The following is a 23,687-nucleotide window of genomic DNA, read 5'->3' on the forward strand; positions in this document are numbered from 1 at the left end:
AGGAGAATCACTGGAACTCAGGAGATGGAGCTTGCAGTGAACTGAGACCACGCCACTGCACTCCAGCCTGGGTGACCGAGCGAGACTCCATCCCCCCAAAAAAAATACCTACAGCATACTTCACACTCAATGATGGAAAGTTGAAAGCTTTGTGATGATTGCTTGAGACCAAGACAAAGTGCTCAAGCAAGTTGAGACCAAGACAAAGTGCTCCTATTACCCCTTTTATTCAGCATCGTACTGGAGGTCTTTGCTGGTGCAGAAACTCAAAGAAAAGAAATATATGGTAAAGAATCGAAAACAAAGATATGAAACTTATTTTTCACAGATGGTGAAATTGAATACACTGAAAATCCAAAAGAACCTATCAGTAAATCACTAAAATTAATAAGTAGTTTGGCAGGTTTTCTAGATCTGTGTCAAGTTACAAAAATGAAATGCATTTTACAAACCAAAAAGTTACTACAAGAAGTGTTGAAATATACATTTACCATACTACTGAAAAGAATATAGGAAAACAAATCTAATAAATGATGTGTAAAAATCTATACAGAAAGTTCTAGAACATTGTTGAGAAACATTAAAGAATACCTGAGTAAATGGAAGGATATATTATGTTCAGGGATTGGAAGATGAATATTGTCCCTTCTCCTCAAAATGATCTACAGAAACAACCCATGTTGTTTCCATTTTAAACATCAACAGCATTTTTGTGGAAATTGACCAGTTGATTCTAACATGTAATATTGGAACACAAAGAACTGGAAATAACCCAGACAATTTGAAAAAGGTGAACACAACTAAAGGACTTCACTACAAGATATCAAGATTTAAATAAAGCTACTCTAATTAAATGGTATTGTCTCAAAGATAGAAAAATAAGCCAGTTGAAAGAAAAGACTCATGCCTATTTGGGCGGTTGATTTACTACAAAGGTGACATGGCAAAACTGTGTGGCAAAGACAATACTCAGTTACTTGGATACCTACATCTAATAAATCTTGAAGAAAAAGAAATCCGGGCCCTCTAATCCACACCAAGCAATTACTTGTGGATTTTAGATAAAAATGTAAAAGATAAAACAGTAGCATTTTGAGAAGATAACCTAAAATAATATCTTCATAAACTCTGGGTGGGTAGGGAAAGATTTTTTTTTTTTTTTTTTTTTTTTTGAGATGGAGTCTCCTCTGTTGCCCAGGCTGGAGTGCAGTGGCACGATCTCAGCTCACTGCAGCCTCTGCCTCCCAGGTTCAAGCAATTCTCATGCCTCAGCCTCCCAAGTAGCTGGGATTACAGGTGTGCACCTCCACACCTGGCTAATTTTTGTATTTTGAGTAGGGACGGGGTTTTGTCACATTGGCCAGACTGGTCTTGAATTCTTGACCTTGGGTGATCTGCCCGCCTCGGCCTCCCAAAGTGCTGGGATTGTAGATGTGAGCCATCGCACCTGGCCAGATTTCTTAAACAGAATGCAAAAAGCACTTAACCCTAAAGGAAATAATTTATATACTGGACTACACTAAAATTAAAAAATTTCCTTCACCCAAAGATACCATTAAGATCATGAAAATGCAAACTGAAGAGTAGACAAAGATTTTTGAAACCTATTTATCCAAACAAGGGCTCATATTCAGAGTATCTAAAGGACCCTTATACTTCAATATAAGAAATGCAGTGAATCCCAGAAGTAAAGATACTTGAATAGGCACTTCACAAAAGTAGATATTCCAAAGGTCAGTCTAAACACATGAAAGTGCTCTCTCATTAGCAATTAGGGAAATGCAAATTCAAATCACAGTGAAATATCACTACACACCTAAATTGGCTAAAAAAAAATTGCCAATACCAAATGTTGACAAGGATATGAAAAAATTGGAACTTCTATAAACTGATAGTGGTAGTGTCAGTTGGTGCAATCACACTGGAAAACTGGCATAATCTTTTAAAGTTGGACATGCATATACTCCATAATTCAGCAATTTCACTCAGGCATACATAGTCAACAGGAATGCAGGCATGTTTGCAAATATTCATAATACTATTCATAATACCTCAGTACTGAAATTAATCCAAAGGTCTATCAACAGTAGAATGGGTAAAAACACTGTGGTACATTTTAATATATAAGTGGAATTTATAAAATGTAATCTTCTATGTCTGACTTCTTTCACTTGAACTTAACATTTGTGAGATTCATCCACATCGTGGCAGGCTTCTATTGTTGGGAATCAAGATCGTGTTTTTGTCTTTGGAAAGGAGGGGGAGTCTGGTGGTTGGGAGGGGTCACAGAGTGGTTTCTGGGGTGATCGGTTTCTATCTTGATTTCTGTAGTGGTAGCATGGGTATGTTCATTGTGTGATAATTATTCTGTAGGCTTATGGTTTGTACCCTTTTTAGTAAGTATGTTATACTTCAATAAAAAATGTGTTTTTTACAAGGCAAAACAAATTTAAAACCAAATTTAAACAAATTTAAAATGTATCAAAACCATTGTATCTGTCTGAAAGTGATTCATCTAAAACATTTCTTTCTGTAAATTCTAGATAGTAATTTCAGCTGTCTTTTGAGACCTTTTCAAGGTTGTGACTAAATGACAATAGAAATCATTCTGTTAACATGAGTTTAAAGTTATTTATTGTTTATCATTATTTTCCCCAAACACCTAGTGCTATGGTTTGACTGTGTTCACCAAAGTTCACGTGTTGGAAACTTAATCCCAATGCAACAGTGTTGAGAACTGGGACCTTTAAGAAGTAATTAGGTCACGAGGCTCTGTTTTTAATGAATGGATTAATTCCGTTATCCTGGGAGTAGGTTAGTTATCTTGAGAATGAGTTCCTGATAATAGCACAGTTTCTGCTCACTTCCCCTTTCTCTTTCACATTCTCTTCCCCTTCCGCCTTCCACCACAGAATGACATAGCAAGAAGACCCTCACCAGATGCCAGCACCTTGATATTGGACTTCCTGGCCTCCAGAATTAAGAAATAAATTTCTTTTCTTTACAAATTACCTAGTCTCGGGTATTCTTTTATAGCAGCAGGGGAAAAAAAAAAAAAAACTAAGATACCCAGATAATATGAATTGCAATCAGAGTAAACTTAATCGGGAAACAGTAGTTCTAATTTCAAGCCCTGTTTGTGGCCATTTGGCATCTTCCTTGCCTGGACCACTTCTTGGTGCTGAGCTAAAGGTTTCCTATTACTCTATTAGTCACTTGCAGAGTAAGCCCTACTGAACTCCAAACAGAAATAAAACCCCTTGGAGGTTTTAGTGGTGCCCAGTGAGCCAACAGAAAAGGAAATCACGTAACAAGACTAGGGGCACCCGGGGAGCTCCAGGAACTCAGGAGTAGGACCAGGCCCACCTGACACCACCCTGGTGTGACTCTCAGACGCATCTCACCAGCAGAGGTTAATGTGGCAGCAGCACTGTTGCCAGAGACAGAGAAAATTTTACCTACCACAGGCAGTTCTGCTTTGTCAACCTGCTTGCCATGTTCCTACACCTCACTGCCATTCTGCTACTTACCCTTCCTGCTTGTCTACACATCTCTTCTGACTCTTATTCTTTTTCTTACCATGGATCATCTTGGAAGATAACTGTTAAAATGTTAAAAATGGCAGAGCCTCCAGCATCCTAGGTGTCTGAATGACTATGGGGGTCACAGTCCCCTAGCCTCTCTCCCAAAGCCCCCGCAACTCCACTCATGACCTGGAACACTGTAGATTGTCCACAAAGCAAGAATTAATTTCTATTTAGTTTAGCAATTACAAAAGTTCAGGGTCTATTTAATATAACATAGCATACCCTAACTAACAAAAAAGATTAATCTGGACTCTTCAGAATTTTTTGTTTTACTTGTGAATGATTTCACAATCAGATTTAATGTTTCATAGAAATTTTTTATGTTCATTTGTGTACCAAGAATTCTGATTTGGACATACTTCTTTTCCTAACATGTATTTTCAGAGATTTCTCCCCAGTAACCAGTTAACTATAAAGCAATGAGAGGAAAACAGAAACAAAATCACGGGATGATCATTTCTCTCTGTGTATCTCTACCTTTCTAAGGAAAATGACAGCTATAAAAATGAATTCTAGCAATCAAAGGTGGTAATTCCAGCTCTTCCTTTAATTCCCTATTTGGCATTGTAAAAAGACAAGGGAAAAGTCACCTTAAGCATCTGTGGGCTTTGGTTTTGTCATGTGTAAAACAGGGCAATCAGTAATTCATTCTGCTTACATTTCATGATTGTTGTAAAGTTAAAATCAGAGTTTTTTGCAAAACCTTTTGATAAACCACCACGTGTTCAATGACAAATAAAAAGTAAAATGAGAAAATATAAAGTAAAAATCTGCGCTGTTATTTATCAGACTGGATTAATAGATACAAAGTCAGTTGCAAAGTTAACAGGAAACAATATTTCTCCTAAGAACTTGCTGCAGCTAAGCCAGGCGCTGTGGCTCATGCCTGTAATCCCAGCACTTTGGGAGGCTGAGGCAGGCAGATCACGAGGTCAGGAGTTCAAGACCAGCCTGGCCAACATGGTGAAACCCCGTCTCTACTAAAAATACAAAAATTAGCTGGGCATGCTGGCACATGCCTGTAATCCCAGGTACTCAGGAGGCTGAGGCAGGAGAATTGCTTGGACAAGGACCCAGGAGGCAGAGGTTGCAGTGAGCCGAGATGGCACCACTGCACTCCAGCCTGGGCTACAGAGCGAGAATCCATCTCAAAAAAAAAAAAAAAAAAGAATTTTCTTCAGCTATATAAAGTCACAACCCCCCACTGTGGGGGTTTCAGAAAACAAAACGCTGCACAGCAAAAAAAAAAAAAAAAAAGTCATAACAATCCCCCTTTTTATTTTTGTATCAAATATGTTTACCCAGAATCCTCTTTTTTGAATGAACACTGCTTTCTTACTTGTTAAGGAAACTTGCTGTCAAAAATCACACACATTTCTTCTGCCTCTGTTTCTTGCCTGGGGAAATGTTTGAAGATGGATCCCTGAATGGGTACGGGGATCTCTCCTCCTCCCTCCTTGCCCCCATTCCAACTCAACCTCCCTTAACCCAGAATAGAACCTATTTGAATGGTTTTCATATGTAACGAATAGACTTCTAGTGTTTAAGACATTCTACACCTGTTAAAAATAGATGGTAAAGGTTAAACACTTAACTTCTAGTATTTAAGACATTCTACACCTGTTAAAATAGATGGTAAAGTCCAGGGGCAGTGGCTCAGGCCTATAATCCCAACACTTTGGGAGGCTAAGTTGGGAGGATAGCTTGAGCCCCGAAGTTTCAGACCAGCCTGGGCAGAATAGCAAGACCCCGTATCTACAAAAATTTGAAAAATTAGCTGGGTATGGTGTTGTGCACCTTCGGTCCCAACTATTTAGGAGGCTGAGATGGGAGGATCACTTGAGCCCAGAAGGTCAAGGCTGCAGTGAGCCATGTTCACACTACAGCACTCCCGCCTGGGTGACAGAGAAGACCCTGTCTCAAAACAAAAACAAAAACAAAAAAACATGGTGGAAACTCCCATTTAAAAAATGCTTTTTTTACTTATCAAAAATGTAGCAAACAATTAAAATGAGTCTTTTGTAAGAAAAATATGTACATTTTTACATTGACTTACCTTATTTGACATCATACCTAGTATGTATTTCCAAATTAATTTTGTTCATAAAATCCATGGAAGAGAAACAGTTTCTGGTTAATAAAGTTATAAATCAGCTGGGCACGGTGGCTCATACCTGTAATCCCTGCACTTTGGGAGGCTGATGTGGGTGGATCACCTGAGGTGAGGAGTTCAAAACCAGCCTGGCCAACGTGGTGAAACCCCATCTCTACTAAAAATACAAAAATTAGCCAGGTATGGTGGCAGGCACCTGTAATCCCAGCTGCTCGGGAGGCTGAGACAGGAGAATCACTTGAACCCTAGAGGCAGAGGTTGCAGGGAGCCAACATTGCACCACTGCACTCCAGCCTGGGCAACAAGAGTGAAACTCCGTCTAAAAAAAAAAAAAATAATAATAGTAAATTTAAAATAAAGTTATAAATCCTGAAACAATTAACACTGCAAACATGTTTGATTACTATTTCCCTCCTTTCTTTCTGAAGAAAACAGACACCCGCTGAACTGAGACTCGGGCATATATATTTCTGGTGCTACCTCTGCCCTCAATTCTCCATGTAACTTTGTAAAAGATCTTTAAACATTTATGTGCTTATGTTTCTGCATCTATAAAACAAGGATAATGACAGTTATCCTGCCTACCCATTATGAATGTTGTAAAGATACAAAAAGATGTTATTTCCAAAATTGTTTTGAAAAAAGTTTGTAGATAAGCCAATGGTATGCTGAACAACACCTGTCAGAAAGACTATTGTTTGGATCTTTTAGGTCTTTTCAAATTTTTGATGACATTATTATGTATCAAGCAATCAAAACTTACTTTTTTTTTTTTTTTTTTTTTTTTTTTGAGATGGAGTCTCACTCTGTCGCCCAGGCTGGAGCGCAGTGGCGTGATCTCAGCTCACAGCAAGCTCCGCCTCCCAGGTTCACGCCATTCTCCTGCCTCAGCCTCCTGAGTAGCTGGGACTACAGGCACTGGCTACCATGCCCGGCTAATTTTTTTGTATTTTTAGTAGAGACGGGGTTTCACCATGTTAGCGAGGATGGTCTCCATATCCTGACCTTGTAATCTGCCCACCTCGGCCTCCCAAAGTGCTGGGATTACAGGCGTGAGCCACAGCACCTGGCCCAAAAATTACTTTTTTGTGATCTTTAGATGATGAGGGTTGTTTGGGGTGGAAATCTATACATAAAGGAAGGACCTCAATATGAATAGATATGTGTTTTTTTCTGACACCAAATGTGTGGTGTCTTTTCCAACAACAAACACATTCTTCCAAAACCAATCAGTTCTTTAACTTCTCTGAAACCAACTGAGTATCCAACAATTCAATTTATTTATTTTACCAATTACAAATGTTCAGGGTCTATTTAATATAACATAGCCTACCTTAATCTCTGAAAGTTGGGGTCAATGCCAACTCTGACACTACCCAGAGTTGGCACTGACCCCACAGGCTAAGATGTCAGTCCCACAAGACTGCTGTACTGTAGATAACAATCATGAATGGGGTGACCAGGCCACCCACATTTCTGTGGAGAAGACTACAACTTTAGGGGTTCACAGGACTTCCCTCAGGTTGGGTAATTCCTTAGAATGACTCACAGAACTCAGAAAGTATTCTACTTCTGATTATAAAGTTGTGTTCTTATAAAGAACACAACTGAGGGATGACTGGCTTTGTTGAGTGAGTGTGTGGAGGTGTTCTGGTGGCTGGATGTGACTGGCAATTCATAGCATCCTCATATCTGCTCACAGGTCAAAATGAAAATGTTCATGAGGACCTTGATCGACAAGACCATCAACCTGGAGGTGGAGCCAGGGACACCATGAAAAATGAAAAATGTGAAGGCCAAGATCCCAGATACAGAAGGCATCCCCAGCCTCCTGAGTAGCTGGGATTATGGGCGTGTACCACCACAGCTGGGTTTTTTTTTGTTTTTGTTTTTTCTTTTTGGTAGAGATGGGGTTTCATGATGTTGGATAGGCTGGTCTCGAACTCCTGACTTCAAGTGAACCACGTTTATTCTTCACTCTCGCATTCGCAGTGCCCAGTGATGGCATTACTCTGCACTATAGCCATTTGCGCCCCAACTTAAGTTTGGAAATTAACAGTCAGTAAACAGTTGAACCTGCTCAAAATGTTAGTCAAAGTTTTGTTGCATGGAAAAAAATAAAACCTCAGGAAGAACCAAATATAGTGCAAGGTGTGGAAGGAGGGACAGAGCTTTCATGCCCTCTCCAGGTGAGCCTCAACCCCACCTCCAACACATAAATGTATTCACCAATTCAGAAGCTCCCTGAACCCTGTCGTTCAGGGGTTTTTATCAAGGTTTCATTATGTAGGCATGATTGATTAAATCCCTTGCCACTGGCAATTGACCTCGATCTTCTGCCCTTCTCTTCTCCCTAGACATCAAGGTTTGGGGTTGAAAATTCTAATCTTCCAATCATGTGGTTGGTACTTATAAGACACCCATCGTTCTGGAATTTCCAAGAGTTTTAGGGACTTCGTTCCAGGAACTGGGGACAAAGATCAACTATGTATTTTTTAAAGTATACCACAGTAGGCCTGATCACCTGTGTATTAGTCTGTTCTCGCATTGCTATAAAGGACTACCTGAGACAGTAATTTATGAAGAAAAGCGGTCTAATTGACTTACAGTTCCACAGGCTATAAAGAAGGCATAGCCAAGAAGCCTCAAGAAACTTACAATCACGGAAGACGGCAAAGGGGAAGCAAGTACATTTTACCATGGTAAAGCAGGAGAGAAAGAGTGAAGGGGGAAGTGCTACACACTTTTAAAAAACCAAATCTCATGAGAACTCACTCATTATCATGAGAACACCAAGGGGGTTGTCCTCCCCCATGATCCAATCACCTGCCTCCAGGCATCTCCTCCAACGCTGGGGATTACAATTCAACATGAGATTTGGGCAGGAACACAAATCCAAACCATATAATTCCTCCCTGGCCCCTCCCAAATCTCATGTCCTTCTCACATTGCAAAATACAATGATCCCTTCTCAATAGTCAACAGTCCCCCAGTTTAAACTCATTTCAGCATTAACACAAAAGTCCATAGTCCAAATTCTCATGAGACAAGGTAAGATCCTTCAGCCTATGAACCTGTAAAATCAAAAACAAGTTAGTTATTTTCAAGATACAATGGGGGTACAGGCATTGGGTAAATGCTCCCATTCCAAATGTGAGAAGTTGGCAAAAACAAAGAGACTATGATCCCATGCAAGTCTGAAACCCAGCAGGGCAGTCATTCAGTCTAAAACCTATAATCTCCTTTGACTGTATGTCTCACCTTCAGGCCACACTGATACAAGGGGTGGGCTCCCAAGGCCTTGGACACCTCCACCCTTGTGGCTCTGCAGAGTACAACACCCTCAGCTGCTTTCATAGGCTGATATTGGGTGCCTGTGGTTTCTCCATGTGCACGATGCAAGCTGTCAGTGGATCTACTATTCTGGGGTCTGGAGGTTGGTGGCCTTCCTCTCACAGCTGCACTAGGCAGTGCCCCAGTGGGAACTCTGTGTGGGGGCTCCAACCCCATATTCCCCTCTGCACTGCCCTAGTAGAGGTTCTCCATAAGGGCTCTGCCCCCTAAAGCAGACTTCTGCCTGGACATCCAGATTTCCCATACATCCTCTGAGATGTGGGCAGAGGCACCCAAGACTCAGCTTTTGCACTCTGTGTACCCACAGGCTTAATATCACATGGAAGCTGCCAAGGCTTGGGGCTTGTACCCTCTGAAGCAATGCCCTGAACAGTACCTTGGCCCCTTTTAGCCACAGCTGGAGTTGGAGCAGTGGCAATGCAAGGTGCCATGTCCCAAGGCTGCAAAGTGCAGTGGGGCCCTGGACTTGGCCCACAGAACCATTCTTCCCTCTTAGGCCTCCAGGCCTGTGATGGGAGGGACTACCGCAAAGGTCTCTGAAATGCCTTCAAGGCATTTTCCCTATTATCTCAGCTATCAACATTTGGCTCCTCTTTACTTATGCAAATTTCTGCAGCCAACTTGAAATCCTCTACAGAAAATGGGTTTTTCTTTTCTTTTTCTTTTTCTTTTTTTTTTTTGGAGGGACTGGTTCTTTATTTCAAAAAGACACTTGTCAATATTCAGTATCAAAACCGTTGCACTATTGATTTCTCTTTCTCCCAATCGGCCCCAAAGAGACCACATAAAAGGAGAGTACATTTTAAGCCAATAAGCTGCAGGATGTACACCTAACAGAACTCCTAGAAACCTTACCAGAAAATGGGGACTAGGTAGGGAAAGAAACTTTAAAAGATCAACAAACTGCCAGCCCACAGACTGCAGAGGCTGTTACAGCCAGATGGGGTGGCCAGGGTGCCACAAACCCAAAGAAGCAAAGTTTCAAAATAATATAAAATTTAAAAAGTTTTGTACATAAGCTATTCAAGATTTCTCCAGCACTGACTGATACAAAGCACAATGAGATGGCACTTCTAGAGACAGCAGCTTCAAACCCAGAAAAGGGTAATGAGATGAGTTTCACATGGCTAAATCAGTGGCAAAAACATGATCTTCTTTCTTTCAAGGAGGCAGGAAAGCAATTAAGTGATCACCTCAACATAAGGGGGACATGATCCATTCTGTAAGCTGGTGGGAGGGGGTAGAGATGGGACAAAATTTTGGTCTCAGAGGTCTTACCATCTTAATTTGGTCACTTCTAATGAAAAAAATACAAAATAGAAATAACATTATCCAAAGATATCTTAAAGCTGAAAACTTGAACAGAACATTTCTTGTTTTTGTTGTTGTTTGGCTAGCTCCTCCTGGAATCACCTTTCTGGTTTAGCTAGTACTTTGTACAGAGCAATGAGGTTTCCTATAGTGGAGTCTCCCTGGGCTCTGTTTGGCTCTCAGTAAGGCAGGCCTATACCTTTTCCTCTCCTCTATGGAGAGGGGAATATGCATTAAGGTGAAAAGTCACCTTCCAAAAGTGAGAAAGGGATTCGATTGCTGCTTCAGGGCTGTGGAATTATTTGGAATGTTTTACAAATGGTTGCTACAAAACAACAAAAAAGGTAATTACAAAATGTGTACATCACAACATGCTTTTTAAAGACATTATGCATTGTGCTCACATTCCCTTAAATGTTGTTTCCAAAGGTGCTCAGCCTCTAGCCCAGCTGGATTCTCTAAGAAGAGGCAGAGACAGTTTGGTGAAAAAGACACAGGGAAGGAGGGGGCGGCAAAAGGAGAAAGCAGCCTTCCAGTTAAAGATCAGCCCTCAGTTTAAGGTCAGCTTCCGGCAGGCTGGCCTCAGGCGGAGTCTGGGTCAGAGGGAGGAGCAGCAGCAGGGTGGGACTGGGGCGTTCTACATCTCATTCAGGTCAAGCAGAGTCTGGTCCAGCATCCTTTGTGTACAGAGGTGCTCCTCTTTGGTGCGTTTCAGTTTATCTTCCAAGTCATCAATTGTCTTTTCCAGCTTGGCTACCCATCTCTCAGCAAACTCAGCACGGGTCTCTGCCTCCTTGAGTTTATCAGTAAGAATCTTGATCTCTTCCTCATATTTGTCTTCTTTTTGAGAGTACTTTTCTTCAGCAGCACTCAGACACTTCAGGTTCTGGTCCATCAGTCTAATCTGCTCATCCATCTCTTGGCAATGGGACTCTCCCAGCTCAGCTGGTTCCTCCGTGCCTTCCAAGTCTCCTTCAATGATCACCAACTTATGAGCCACCTCTTCATACTTCCTGTCTGGCTCTTCTGCAATGTGCTTAGCTTCTTGGAGTTGGATTTCCTGGAGTTCCATCTTTTCTTCATCTTTTAAGGCCCGATTTTCAATAACCTTCATACCTCTCTCACTCTCATCAGCAGCTTTTTCCGCTTCTTCCAGCTTTTGCAAGGCAGTGGCCAGGTGCTCCTGAGCACGGTCCAGCTCTTCTTCAACCAGCTGGATCCTACGGTTCAAGGAGGCCACCTCAGCCTCAGCCTGTTCCCAGGCCTGCCTTTCTCCCTCAGCTTCTCGCTGGAGGTGCTCAGCTCGCTCCTCTGCATCATCTGCCTGCTGCTGCAGAACCTGGATCTTGCACTTCACCGCCTCGATGGTGATCTCAGCCACAGTGCCCACCCAGCTACTGCTCGCGCTCTGGTTCCTGCCTCCTCCCGGGTTTTAATTTTCTACCACATGGTCAGGCTGCAAAATTTCCAAACTTTCATGCTCTGCTTCCCTTTTAAATATAAGTTCCCATTTCAGATCATCGTTTTGCTCACACATATGGCAGTATGCTGTTAGAAGCAGCCGGGTCACATATTGAATGCTTTGCTCTTTGGAAATTTCTTCCACCAGATGCCCTAAATCACCTCTCTCAAGTTCAAAGTTCCATAGATTCCTAGAACAGGGGCACAATGCCACCAGTCTCTTTGCTAAAGCATAGCAAGAGTGACCTTTACTCCATTTCCCAATAAGTTCCTCATCTCCTTCTGAGACCACCTCAGCCTGGACTTCACTGTCCATATGATGATCAGCATTTTGGTCACAACAATTTAACAAGTCTCTAGCATGTTCCAAACTTTCTCTCATCTTCCTGTCTTCTTCTAAGCTCTCCAAACTGTTCCAATCTCTGCCCATTACCCAGTTCCAAAGTTGCTTCCACATTTTCAGGTATCTTTATAGCAATGCCCCTCTCCCAGTAACAATTTCCTGTATTAGTCTGCTCTCGCATTGCCATAAAGAACTACCTGAGACTAGGTAATTTATGAAGAAAAGAGGTTTAATTAACTCATAGTTCCATAGGCTGTACAGGAAGCATGGCTGGGGAGACCTCTAGGAACTTACAATCATGGCGGAAGGTGAAGGAGAAGCAGGCACATCATCACATGGTGAGGCAGGAGAGAGTGTGTGAAGGGGGAAGTGCCACACACTTGTAAACAACCAGATTTCATGAGAGCTCACTCACTATCATAAGAATAGCAAGAGAGGAGTCAACACCCATGAGTCAATCACCTCCCGCCAGGCCCCTCCTCCAACCTTGGGGATTACAATTCCACATGAGATTTGGGTGGGGACACAAATTCAAACCAGATCAATGTGAAAGGGAAAAGCAACAGAAATATGCTAGCTTCTTTCTAACCTAATGTCAATACCAGAGCACACATATTCAATGAAGGTTGCCTCTCCCATTTCCCAAAGTGCCAGGTGAGGTGAGAGCACAAAAAGAGCACCAGGGATAACTGGATCATGGCTATGGAGTGCACTCCAGTTGAAATGCATTGGGAAGCAGACACTCTAAATTCAGACGTCTAAGGTCCTGGAGCCCCGCACGAATGGTCTTTGCCCTTCTCACCAGGCCTGGGCATTGATGCTGAGCTGGAGGCTTCCAGGGGCTCTTCGCCCTCACAGGAATCAGAGTCTTCACTGCTGATCGCTGCATGAAGGAACAAAATCCTTTAGGGTCTCAGTGTGGGATGCAGGAGCCAATACCGCAGGAAACTCACAATTAGGGACACCAGAAAAGACCCAGGAGCTTGTGTGACTTGCAGGTAGGAATGTCCCTGCCCAGCACAGTTGCAGTGCTCCTGCGGAATGCTGAGCCGCAGGGTCCTGGTGCTCCAGGCACTGAAACTAGACCCTCAGGCTGGGGGCAAATGGCCACAGTGGCCAGCTTTGCATGTCTTGCTCTCCATTTCCTTACCTCCTCTCTCTTCTTTCCCTTCCCATTGTCTCTGTCCATTTCTCCACTCCTGCTTCTTTCTTGCAGCTTCTCCCTCTTTGTTTCTCAATCTCTGTATGTCCTCTCTCTGGCGTTTTCTGTTTCTGCCTCTTTTGCCTCCTTGCACCTCTCTCACTCTCGCCTGGCTTTCTTGCATTACATACCTGCCCTCCACGTCTCCTCTGAGCCACTTCTCCCTCTCCCAGGTGTCTCTGTACTTTTCCATTTCCCCACCAACTTTCCTCTGTCGTGCAGAAGCTCCCTGAACTAAACACCAGAATCCACGTCTCCCAGCATTCATCTGGGCTCCCTGGGCCACCACGTGGGACTCTGACCACACACCCAGCCTGTCACTTCTGCTGTGACTCACACAGTGTCACCGCATCAGCCTTACCGATTATTACACCCTCCACCAGCCTTACCGATTATTTCAGGGGCTTGGTTACACGCCTTCCTTGCCATCTCGATGTCTTCTGGGAGCACAAAACTAGGTTGCACCCAATTTTTGGATCTGGATAGCTTTGCCCCTAGAACAAATAGTGATCCTTGAAGAATTTTCATCTTTCTCCCTCAAAAAAGCCTTGTGGTACCCCTCGTCCTCTCTCTCTACCCACTTGACTTCAGAGGATCACTCTGCACTAAATTTCACCTTCTTTCATACTGCCTCACTCCAGATATGTTTCTTACTTTCTGTCTTTCTCTCTGTGTTTATCTTTTTACCTTGAACTCTATTTTGTTTTTCTCTTTTCCCTTTACCTGTCATTCTTATTTACTAACTGATAATTGTCTTGGCCGAATTTTGTGATCTTCACTTAATTAACTTAATCATTAATAAAGACCTTAAGGGCCAGGCACAGTGGCTCATGCCTGTAATCCCAGCACTTTGGGAGGCCAAGGCGGATGGATCACGACGTCAGGAGATTGAGACCATCCTGGCTAACACAGTGGAACCCCGCCTGTACTAAAAATACAACAAATTAGCTGGGCGTGGTGGCAAGCGCCTATAGTCCCAGCTACTTGGGAGGCTGAGGCAGGAGAATTGCATGAACCCGGGAGGCGGAACTTGCAGTGAGCCGAGATTGTGCCACTGTACTCCAGCCTGGGCAACAGAGTGAGACTCCCTCTCAAAAAAATTAATTAATTAATTAAAAAATAAATAAATAAAGACCTTAAGTTCTTAACTTAATTCTTATACTTATTTCCACAAAAGTAGCTTATTACGTGTACATGTACATATAAATATAATTCTTAGGCTGGGTGTGGTGGCTCACACCTGTTATCCCAGCACTTTGGGAGGCCAAGGCAGGCAGATCACCCAAGGTAGGGAGTTTGAACCAGCCTGGCCAACATGGCAAAACTCCATCTCTACTAAAAATACAAAACTTGCGGGGCATAGTGGTGCATGCCTGTAATCCCAGCTACTCAGGAGGCTGAGGCAGTAGAATTGCTTGAGCCCAGGAAGCAGAGGTTGCAGTGAGCCGAGATCGCACCACTGCACTCGCCCTTCAGCATGGATGACAGAGCAAGACTCCATCTCAAAAATAAATAATTAAAAATAAATAAACATAATTCTTAGAACTATTTTTGTGAAGCTTTCCATACAAATACATCAGTGATGTCATGTTTGCCAAAATATATGCCCAGTTTTTAGGGCACAGAAATATGAATACTTTCATTTCCTGACAATATGAAGTGTGCTCTTTATTATGTGCCAGACACTGTCATGCTAGGTTGGAAGGACACAGCGAGAACAAGCAGCTGTGGTCCAGAGAGAGCGCATGCTAAGCACACGATCACAACGAGGCAGGAGTTTTATCTCACAGCAAGCAAGAAGTGCTCTGGAACAGATAGGCCCGTCCAAGAGACAGGAAGAGGCTTATGGGAAGAAATATCACGTGAGCAGGAGGTAGCCAGATTAGGGAGAAGATGAGAAGGATAGAGGCCAAGAAAACAGACCCTGATAGAAGAGAGCTTGGGCAAAGTAATTTGAGTAACTAAAAGAAGCCAGCGTGACTTCTTGGAGTGAGAGAATAGAGGCTGGAGAAATAGGAAGGGCCCTCATTGCCCAGCCTTGGAAGTCTAGTAAAGGGATCAACTTAAACCCAGGTATCATCATGCCAGTCATTGGAGGTTAGGCAGGAAGACAGCACAAACATACCTGAACTTTGGTACGATATAGCAGCTGAAGTTCATGGGAGAGTTATCAGAGATCTGATTAGCATCATAGCATCATAGCATCAGAGATAGAGAAAAATGATCAGGTGGCAAATGCCACCAGGTACAGTGCACCGGGCTCGATGGCTGATGTGGCATAGGGGTTGAGGGAGGGAAGAACTCAGGAGGATTCTTGAGTTTTTCTTTTTTTTTTTTTTTTTTTGAGACACAGTTTCACTCTTGTTGCCCAGGCTGGAGTGCAATGGTGCGATCTCCCCTCACCACAACCTCCGCCTCCCAAGTTCAAGCGATTCTCCTGCCTCAGCCTCCCGAGTAGCTGGGATTACCAGCATGCACCACCATGCCCGGCTAATTTTTTTATTTTTAGTAGAGACAGGGTTTCTCCATGTTGGTCAGGCTGGTCTCGAACTCCCAGCCTCAGGTGATCTGCCTGCCTCAGCCTTCCAAAGTGCTGGGATTACAGGTGTGAGCCACTGTGCCTGGCAAGATTCCTGAATTTCTTGCTTGAGAAAACTTGACAGTAATGGCCACTTTAGCAAAAAGGGAACTCTGGAAGAGGAGGAGGAAGGGGAAAAGGATGAGGATGTGGTTTCATGAAAGAATGTGTCTCCTCTCTCGCTGCCACACTGACCCCCACCAATTTTTTATTTGCTCTTTACACTCACTCTCACTTCCTGGCTTCTTCGTGCCTCTCCCTCACTTTCTCTGTTCCTGGTATTTACATTGACCTCCTGTTTCTCTCTCCGTATGATTTTTCTCACTGTCCCTCATTTGAGTTTTCAGTTTATGTCTCCTCTGCCATGTCTCTCACTTCCTCCCCCATGTCTCTATGTTTCTGGGGCTTCCCTTGATCCTCTGTCTGCCTTGACCCTTCCAAGCATTTTCTTCCTGTGTCTTCTCCTTGTCTCAAAAGTCGTGTCCCTCCATTCCTTTTTTGGCTTTAACTCTACCCCCACGGCCCCTTTCCCTTGCCCTCCCCATTCTGAAGGTTATCTACAATGACCTTTCTTCCTTGCAAATATGATGGTCACAGACCTTGTTTGCCTGATCTTGTGGCAACTTCTAGCAAATAGGAGAAACATTATTTCCTTGTCAATCCTCCACCAACCTGTGAAAGCTTAGACATCATGTCCACTTAGGTAAAACTGGGCTCCCTCCTAAAACTTGCTATTCCATGGCCCAATCATCTACCTCTTCTATACTCGCACTCCTCAGCTTCTCCACCCAGGGTGCCATGCTCCATGGAGGCGTTCGCCTCTCCTTTCTCTCCTGCCTGGAAGACTTAGGGCATGTACTCTCGGGGTCCTGCCAGTGAGTGCCTCTCACAGTGTTGCAGCCTGCGCACATCACATGCCTCATCCTGCTTGTTTCCTTCACAAATTTGAAAGCAACCAGAGGCTGGGCTCCTGTCGGGGAGGGAGGGGAGGAAGAGAAGCCCTTCCTCCCTCCACACCATGAGCTAATCAGGTAATCAGTCACTTAAAGGGCGGGATTCAATTGCAGTACCTTGTCTACCAAGTGGCAGTCTGCTGGGCATCTCTTCTGACCCTCTCTCCTTTTTTACTTGGAGAGCCTCGAGTTCCCTAGGCACTGAAGAGGGAATATAAAATGAGACACCAGATCCAGTGGCCGGGAAAAGGACGGAGATGTGACCACACTGAGCGCTGCGGTTGGGAGCGGAAGTGAAATGCTCCTGGGGAAGTGATGCTCCTCTCCGAGGACCCCTGCTGAGATCCAGCCAAGCCCTGCTCTGCCTCTTCCCATCTTGTCAGACCTGGTTCTCTCTCTCTCTCCTGCTCAGCCTTCCACCAGGATCCAATCCCCAAGCTTCTGCCCTAGGAAGGCATTTCTGCATCGTGGACTTAGCCAGCTTCTCTCTTGTCTCCCGGTGCATCTGTCTCTCTCCTCTCCAGCAATGCTGCAGGAGAACGCATTCCTCATTCTCCATTTTCCCTTCCCAACTCTCTTCTTCTACATCTCTTCCAACCTACATATCAGGCTCCAGTCCTGTTCTCTCTGTCTCTCCGTGTCTTTTTCTGTCTTCCTCACGGCAACTAAAAGACATACCTTTCCATTACGTCAATGTCTGCCTGCAGTGGACATTGGTCTATCTTTCTACTGTCATTCAGGACTCCTTGGGGTCTCCCCTTAGATACTGAGCATTTGACACAGCACTGCCTTCCCCCTTCTGTGTGTGCTACAGACGCCTACCACTAGTCACCCATGCAAACACCTGGCCATCATCAGCCTTACCTACTTGGGTGCATGTGTTTGCTTGCTGTGTTCCAAGAGCATCACCTGGGCCAAGGATAGAACATTCTGGCTTTATATATGTTGACTTCACATCCCGGACAGGCTCAGAGGTTTCTGTTCTGGTTCCAGAATGGATGGCCCCTAGATGACATTATGATTTCATAAATTTGGCACTGTGACATCATAAATCAAAACCTAAAGTTTTTATTTAAATGCATTAATAAATTAATCAAATATCCTTTTTGATCATGTATCCCGACTATCAATGACATCAGAATGACCTTCCACAGCTCTGAGGGTTCTCTTATATTTCTTCTATGTCATTTCAGAAAAAGTGATCATGAAACACTGAACAAAGAAAATTTGTTATGGACATTATGGTCTAAGGATGAGGGACATTAGGAAAAATAGAAACAAGAAGATGACTGAGAATCTAGAAACAGAAGCTAGTTGTGGCACAAAAGTACTGAAGGGTTTTTGAAGAGGCCCATCTGGCACCTGAAAGGTAGCTCCTAGCTGCCTGCCCCAGGAATGATGGGTGAGGGTTTGTATGGGAGGCACAGTGGTGCCATGGTCCTATGTGAAGGACCCAACAGGGAAGAAAGCCTATCCCACAGAAGGAACATGCCCATCATTTCCCTCCAGCCACCACAGCACAGGCCATCACTGGATGTAAGCTCAAAGCACCAAGGCAGCAGCCAGATTCAAGTAGATGCAGGCAGAAAAACTGTGAAGCAGACACGTGGGTAAAACGAGCAGGCTCAGCACCAGCAGGAACCAGTAGCAAGCGTGCTTAAGGGTTGTAAGAGGTAGAAGTCCTCCCAGGCAACCTGGAGGATAAGGACTTATTATTTCAATCCTGAACTTGGAGACACTGCAAATGCAAACACTAAAAATTCGGGGCAATCATAAACACAGAGGCAACCCTCTCTTCCCTTACCCCCAGCACGTTCCAGAATGGCGCAAGAACAGCAGAGGATCACAGCACAATCAAGAGGAACACACCAACAAAAGATGAGGAATCTGAGCATGTCCAGGTCAGGCTTTGAAAAGGGTCTTCACAGCCAGGTGCAGTGGCTCAAGCCTGTAATCCCAGCACTTTGGGAGGCTGAGGCAGGAGGATCGTTTGAGCCCAGGAGTTCAAGACCAGCCTGGGCAATATAGTGAGACCCTATCTCTACAAAAAAATTAAAAATTAGCTGGGCGTGATGGTACATGCCTATGGTCTCAGCTACTGGGAGGCTGAGATGAGAGGATCGCTTCAGGCCAGGAGTTCAAGGCTGCAGTGAGTTATGACTGTGCTACTGCACTCCAGCCTGGGCAAGAGAGGGAGGCTCTGTCTTTAAAAAATACATACAGCGGCCGGGCGCAGTGGCTCACACCTGTAATCCCAGCACTTTGGGAGGCCGAGGTGGGTGGATCACGAGGTCAGGAGATCAAGACCATCCTGGCTAACATGGTGAAACCCCGTCTCTACTAAAAATACAAAAAATTAGCCGGGCAAGGTGGCGGGCGCCAGTAGTCCCAGCTACTCGGGAGGCTGAGGCAGGAGAATCGCTTGAACCTAGGAGGTGGAGGTTGCAGTGAGCCAAGATTGTGCCATTGCACTCCAACCTGGGCGACAGAGCAAGACTCGTCTCAAAAAAAAAAAAAAAAATCAGGAAATGTATATCACCAGATTGACAAAATAAAGGGGAAAAATATATGATAATTTCAATAGATCCAGAAAAAGCTAAAATATAATAAAATATCTGTTCATGATTTTTAACTCTCAGAAAACTAAGAATAGAAAGTAACTTTTTTAATATAATGAAGTATATAAACAAACAAAACCCTATGGCTAACACTATACTTAAATGTGAAGTACTAAATACTTTCCCACTCAATTTGAGAACAAGAAAAAAATGTCTACTGTCACCATTTCCATTTAACACTTACTAGAAATCCTAGATAATGCAATCAGGTGATAAAAAGAAATGAAAAGAATAAACCCAAAAGGGAGGAAATGTAACTACCATTATTTGCAGATGACTATATACTTGGAAAATCTAAAGGAATGAATGAACTATTAGAATTAATTAGTAACTTCAGTAAAGTATCTGGATTCAAGGTTAATATGCAAAAATCAATTGTATTTTTGTATACTAGCAAATTATAAGTTTAAATAAAAATAGAAAAACAATATCCTTTTCAAAAGCATCAAAACCACTAACAATAAAGGTAAATCTAACAAAAGATGTTCCAGAACACTACACTGAAAATCACAGAACTTTTGCTGAGAGAAATTAAAGAAAGCCAAAATAAATGGAAAGGTATATTTGTGGATTGAAGACTAAATATTAATATGTAAGTTATCCCCAACTGATTCATAGATTCAATATAATTTTAATAAAATTCAAGTGGAATTGTTTGTGGAAATTGACAAATTGATTTTAAAATATAAATGAAAATGCAAAAGACCAAAGTTAGCCAAAAGAGTCTTGAAAAAGAATCACAATGTTTTAACTTCACATAAAGTTACAATAACTAAGACAACATGATATGGGCATAAAGATAAGCATATAAATCAACAGAGACTACAAGAAAGAGAAACACACACATAAGGTCACCAAATTTACAACGAAGACACTGCCACATTTCAGTGGGGAAAAGGATGGTCACTTCATGAAATGGTGTTGGAGCAATTGAACACCCTACCTCATACCATACACAAAAATTTATTTCAAGTGAATCATAGACCTAAATATGAAAGATAAAATAGTAAAGCTTCTAGAGCAGGTAGTATAATATCTTCTTGGCTTAGGGTAGGCAAAGATTTCTTGCAAAAGATCCTAAAACACTAACTATGAAAGAAACCACTGATAAATTAGACTTACTTAAAACTAAGAACTTTTGTTCATCAAAAGACACTATTAAGAGAATGAAAAAAAGCTGCAGAATATGTGAAGATATTCACAACACATATCCAACAGAAGACTTCTATGTAGAACATGTAGAAAGAATGTCTAGTAATTAGAACACAAAAATCCCAATTTTTTTTTTAAAAATAGGCAAAATAACAGGCATTTCATAACAAAATACTCAAATGACCAATAAACATATCAAAAAGTGCTCAAAAGCATTGTTTTTCACGGAAATGCAAAGTAAAAGCTCAATGAGATACCACTATGCCAAGATACCACTATCTATTCACCAAAATGGCTAAGATCTACAAAAAAAAAAAAAAAACCTAGCATCAAATGTTGAGAAGAATATGCTGTTTGAAACACTCATACATGGCTAGTGGAGTGACAATTAGGACACCCAGTTTGGAAAACTGGCAGTGTCTACTAAAGCCACCCTATGACCGGGCAATTACACTCCTAGGTCTATACCAAGAAAAACAAAGCAAAACCAATACAAGAAACCTCAGGGTTCAAATGTCTTTGTCTCACCCAGGTAACATTTGCAAAAGGGTAAGTCAGGATAGGTAGCGTTCCATCACCAGCTATCACTTGCCACTTTTTACCTGATTTCTCAGAGCTTAGTTTCTTCTACTTTACAATATGCAGTTGGCTTTATGACCCAGTTCAAAGAAGTTTTGGAATAAAACTGAGTATAAGTAAATAAATATAAAAACCCACATGGAGAAAGATGACAAAGGAAGGGAGAAAAAGACGCATCCTCTGTTCACTTGCCACCTCCACCTGCTGACTTCCTGGTCCTGCTACTTTCTAGGCTGCAGAGCCCCATGGGGGCTGACACACCATCCGTCACGCACCATCCGTCAACATCTATGCACTCTCAGGCCCAATGTGGGCTTTCCAACATGGCTCCCAGGGACCAGAACAAAAAGTCTGAACTGACTCACCCAGAAAGTAGAAAAGGGAAGTGAAAGTATTAATATTTCTGAATGCCTCTGTATTTGTGAAAACTAGGCCACAGATAGTGGGGTTTCTCAACTCTTGTGAAAACATGGTAGCCGGGAATTAAGAAGGACTTACAGTATCATGTCTGGAGGACCAGAAGAGGGTACAGGCCAAGGAGGAGGAACAGGAGGCCAACTCCAAGAAGTCCACGGAAGTCAGGGGACCATGTGTTTATGCAAAGGAAAGAGGGCAGAAAACTCTATTTGACCAAAGCTGACTGAAGTTGTTTCTAGGTGAAGTAACATAGTTGATGTTAGAGAGAAGTAAAACTCTGTTTGCCTCCTCCCCTTGCAGACATGGCCATGGGAAAAAAAAAAAAAAAGGGAAAGACAGAAACTTCCAAGCCTTTCTCAGGCCTATGAGTTGGTGGGGCACATTGTGACCTTGACCGGACAAGTTAGACCCCAAGCATTTGGATATAGGTTGGAGGAAGCTGAAATGCTCTACATCATAAAGTCAGGGGAATGCCCTTAGAATTTCTGGAAAGCAGGCAGGGAGGAAAAAGAGAAACCTCTGGACCACTGGGGCCAGAGGCAGGAGCCAAGTTGGTAAAAATAGCCAACCTTTTAAAGATAGTACAGATATGAGGCTTTTAAAAAATATCCCCAGAATTTGACACCCCTCCCATTGACAGGTGGAGTCTGTGTCCCCTTTCCTTTAATCTGGGATATGTGACTGCTTGACCAACAGAATGTTTGCATATGGCAGAAGCAATGCTATGCTGATTTTAAGACCAGGCCTTAAACCACAGGAGGGCCCCAGCCAGCCAGCCAGCCATGTGGTGCGCCATATTGGAAGTTGATGCTGCAGCCCTGGTCGAGCTGCCAGGAGATACCCATCTAGAGCAGACACACACCATCTCCACTGAGCTCTGTCCAAACTGCAGGTGTATCACGAAATAAAATAAGACTTTTATTGTTTTAAGTCACTGCTTTAGGGTAGTTTTTTTTTTCACAGTAGTATAACTAGAACAGATTTTGAAGTAGGATGCAGTTATAACAAAAACATAAAACATGGGGCATTTGGCTGTGGGACAGAGCAGTGGATGGAAGCCTAAATGTGTTCCAGAAGATGTCAGTGCAGTGTATGAGAAAGCGAGAGAAACACCAGTGGAATCTGGAGGAAGGAGACCCTTGTTATGTAGTGGTAAAAGTTCTGTAAAACTCTCACCTGCAGTCATGGGGAAGTAGAAAATGTACCTAACAAAATCAATGACCTAGAGATGTCCAGGCAGTGGAGCTCAGAAATGATTCTCATGGGATGGGCCAAGAGGATGAGAACCAAGATTATCTAGGTCTTAAGGGGTGAGATGAAGATCCAGCTACATTTACGTTTGTACACAGTGATTTTTTTCACTCATACTCTGATATTATTCAAGAAAGATTTGAAGTGACTTTTTAAAATACTGAAATGTATCAGTACAAAGTTAAAGATAAATTGGAGTAAAGAGAGAATGAAAGTAGGACATGAACTAAAACCAGGGACCAGAACTCTGAGCCGAACTGTGGGGCAGAGACAGGGAGGCAGCTGGGAGCCCCAGGGATGCTAGAATCTAGGGCTTAAGGTGAGCAGAGCCCAAAAGCAGGTGAGGATTCAGGGGCCCCAGGGGGACCGTGCTCCAGAACGATGCTTTCCAAATCATGTTCCACTGAATCTGACTTCTGACTGTTTTTTGGTTTGTTTGTTTTGTTTTGTTTTTGATACAGAGTCTTGCTCTTTCCAAATCATGTTCCACCGAATCTGACTTCTGACTGTTTTTTGGTTTGTTTGTTATGTTTTGTTTTGTTTTTGATACAGAGTCTCGCTCTGTCACCCAGGCTGGAGTGCAGTGGCACGATCTTGGCTAACTGCAACCTCTACCTCCCTGGTTCAAGCAATTCCCCTGCCTCAGCCTCCCGAGTAGCTGGGACTACAGTCACATGCCACCACATCTGGCTAATTTTTCTTATATTTTTAGTAGAGATGGGGTTTCACCATGTTGGCCAGACTGGTCTCAAACTCCTAACCTCAGGCA

The 23,687-nt window shown here is 43.0% G+C and overlaps 1 protein-coding gene across 7 annotated transcripts in view; it reads right to left on the bottom strand.

Moving 5' to 3' along the window:
* Positions 1–8,279: 8,279 nt before the first annotated feature.
* Positions 8,280–23,687, bottom strand: part of LOC470670 (tropomyosin alpha-3 chain-like) — a 34,626-nt gene continuing 19,218 nt past the window's right edge. For 2 of the 7 annotated variants that reach the window (XM_063791766.1, XM_063791767.1), the window contains exons 2-4: positions 17,766–17,906; positions 13,760–13,864; positions 8,280–13,052 (exon numbers count right to left, since the gene is read on the bottom strand). In XM_063791766.1, the coding sequence (XP_063647836.1) occupies positions 11,003–11,479 (477 nt within the window). In that variant the 5' untranslated portion in view covers positions 11,480–13,052; positions 13,760–13,864; positions 17,766–17,906 and the 3' untranslated portion in view covers positions 8,280–11,002. Of the gene's footprint in view, positions 13,053–13,759; positions 13,865–17,018; positions 17,103–17,765; positions 17,907–21,273; positions 21,595–23,687 lie in introns of those variants that run through there. The other 5 variants (XM_063791769.1, XM_024355127.3, XM_063791768.1 and 2 more) reach the window with 5 other exon arrangements.

Source organism: Pan troglodytes, chromosome 13 (genome assembly GCF_028858775.2).
Source record: "Pan troglodytes isolate AG18354 chromosome 13, NHGRI_mPanTro3-v2.0_pri, whole genome shotgun sequence".
Lineage (NCBI taxonomy): Eukaryota > Metazoa > Chordata > Mammalia > Primates > Hominidae > Pan > Pan troglodytes.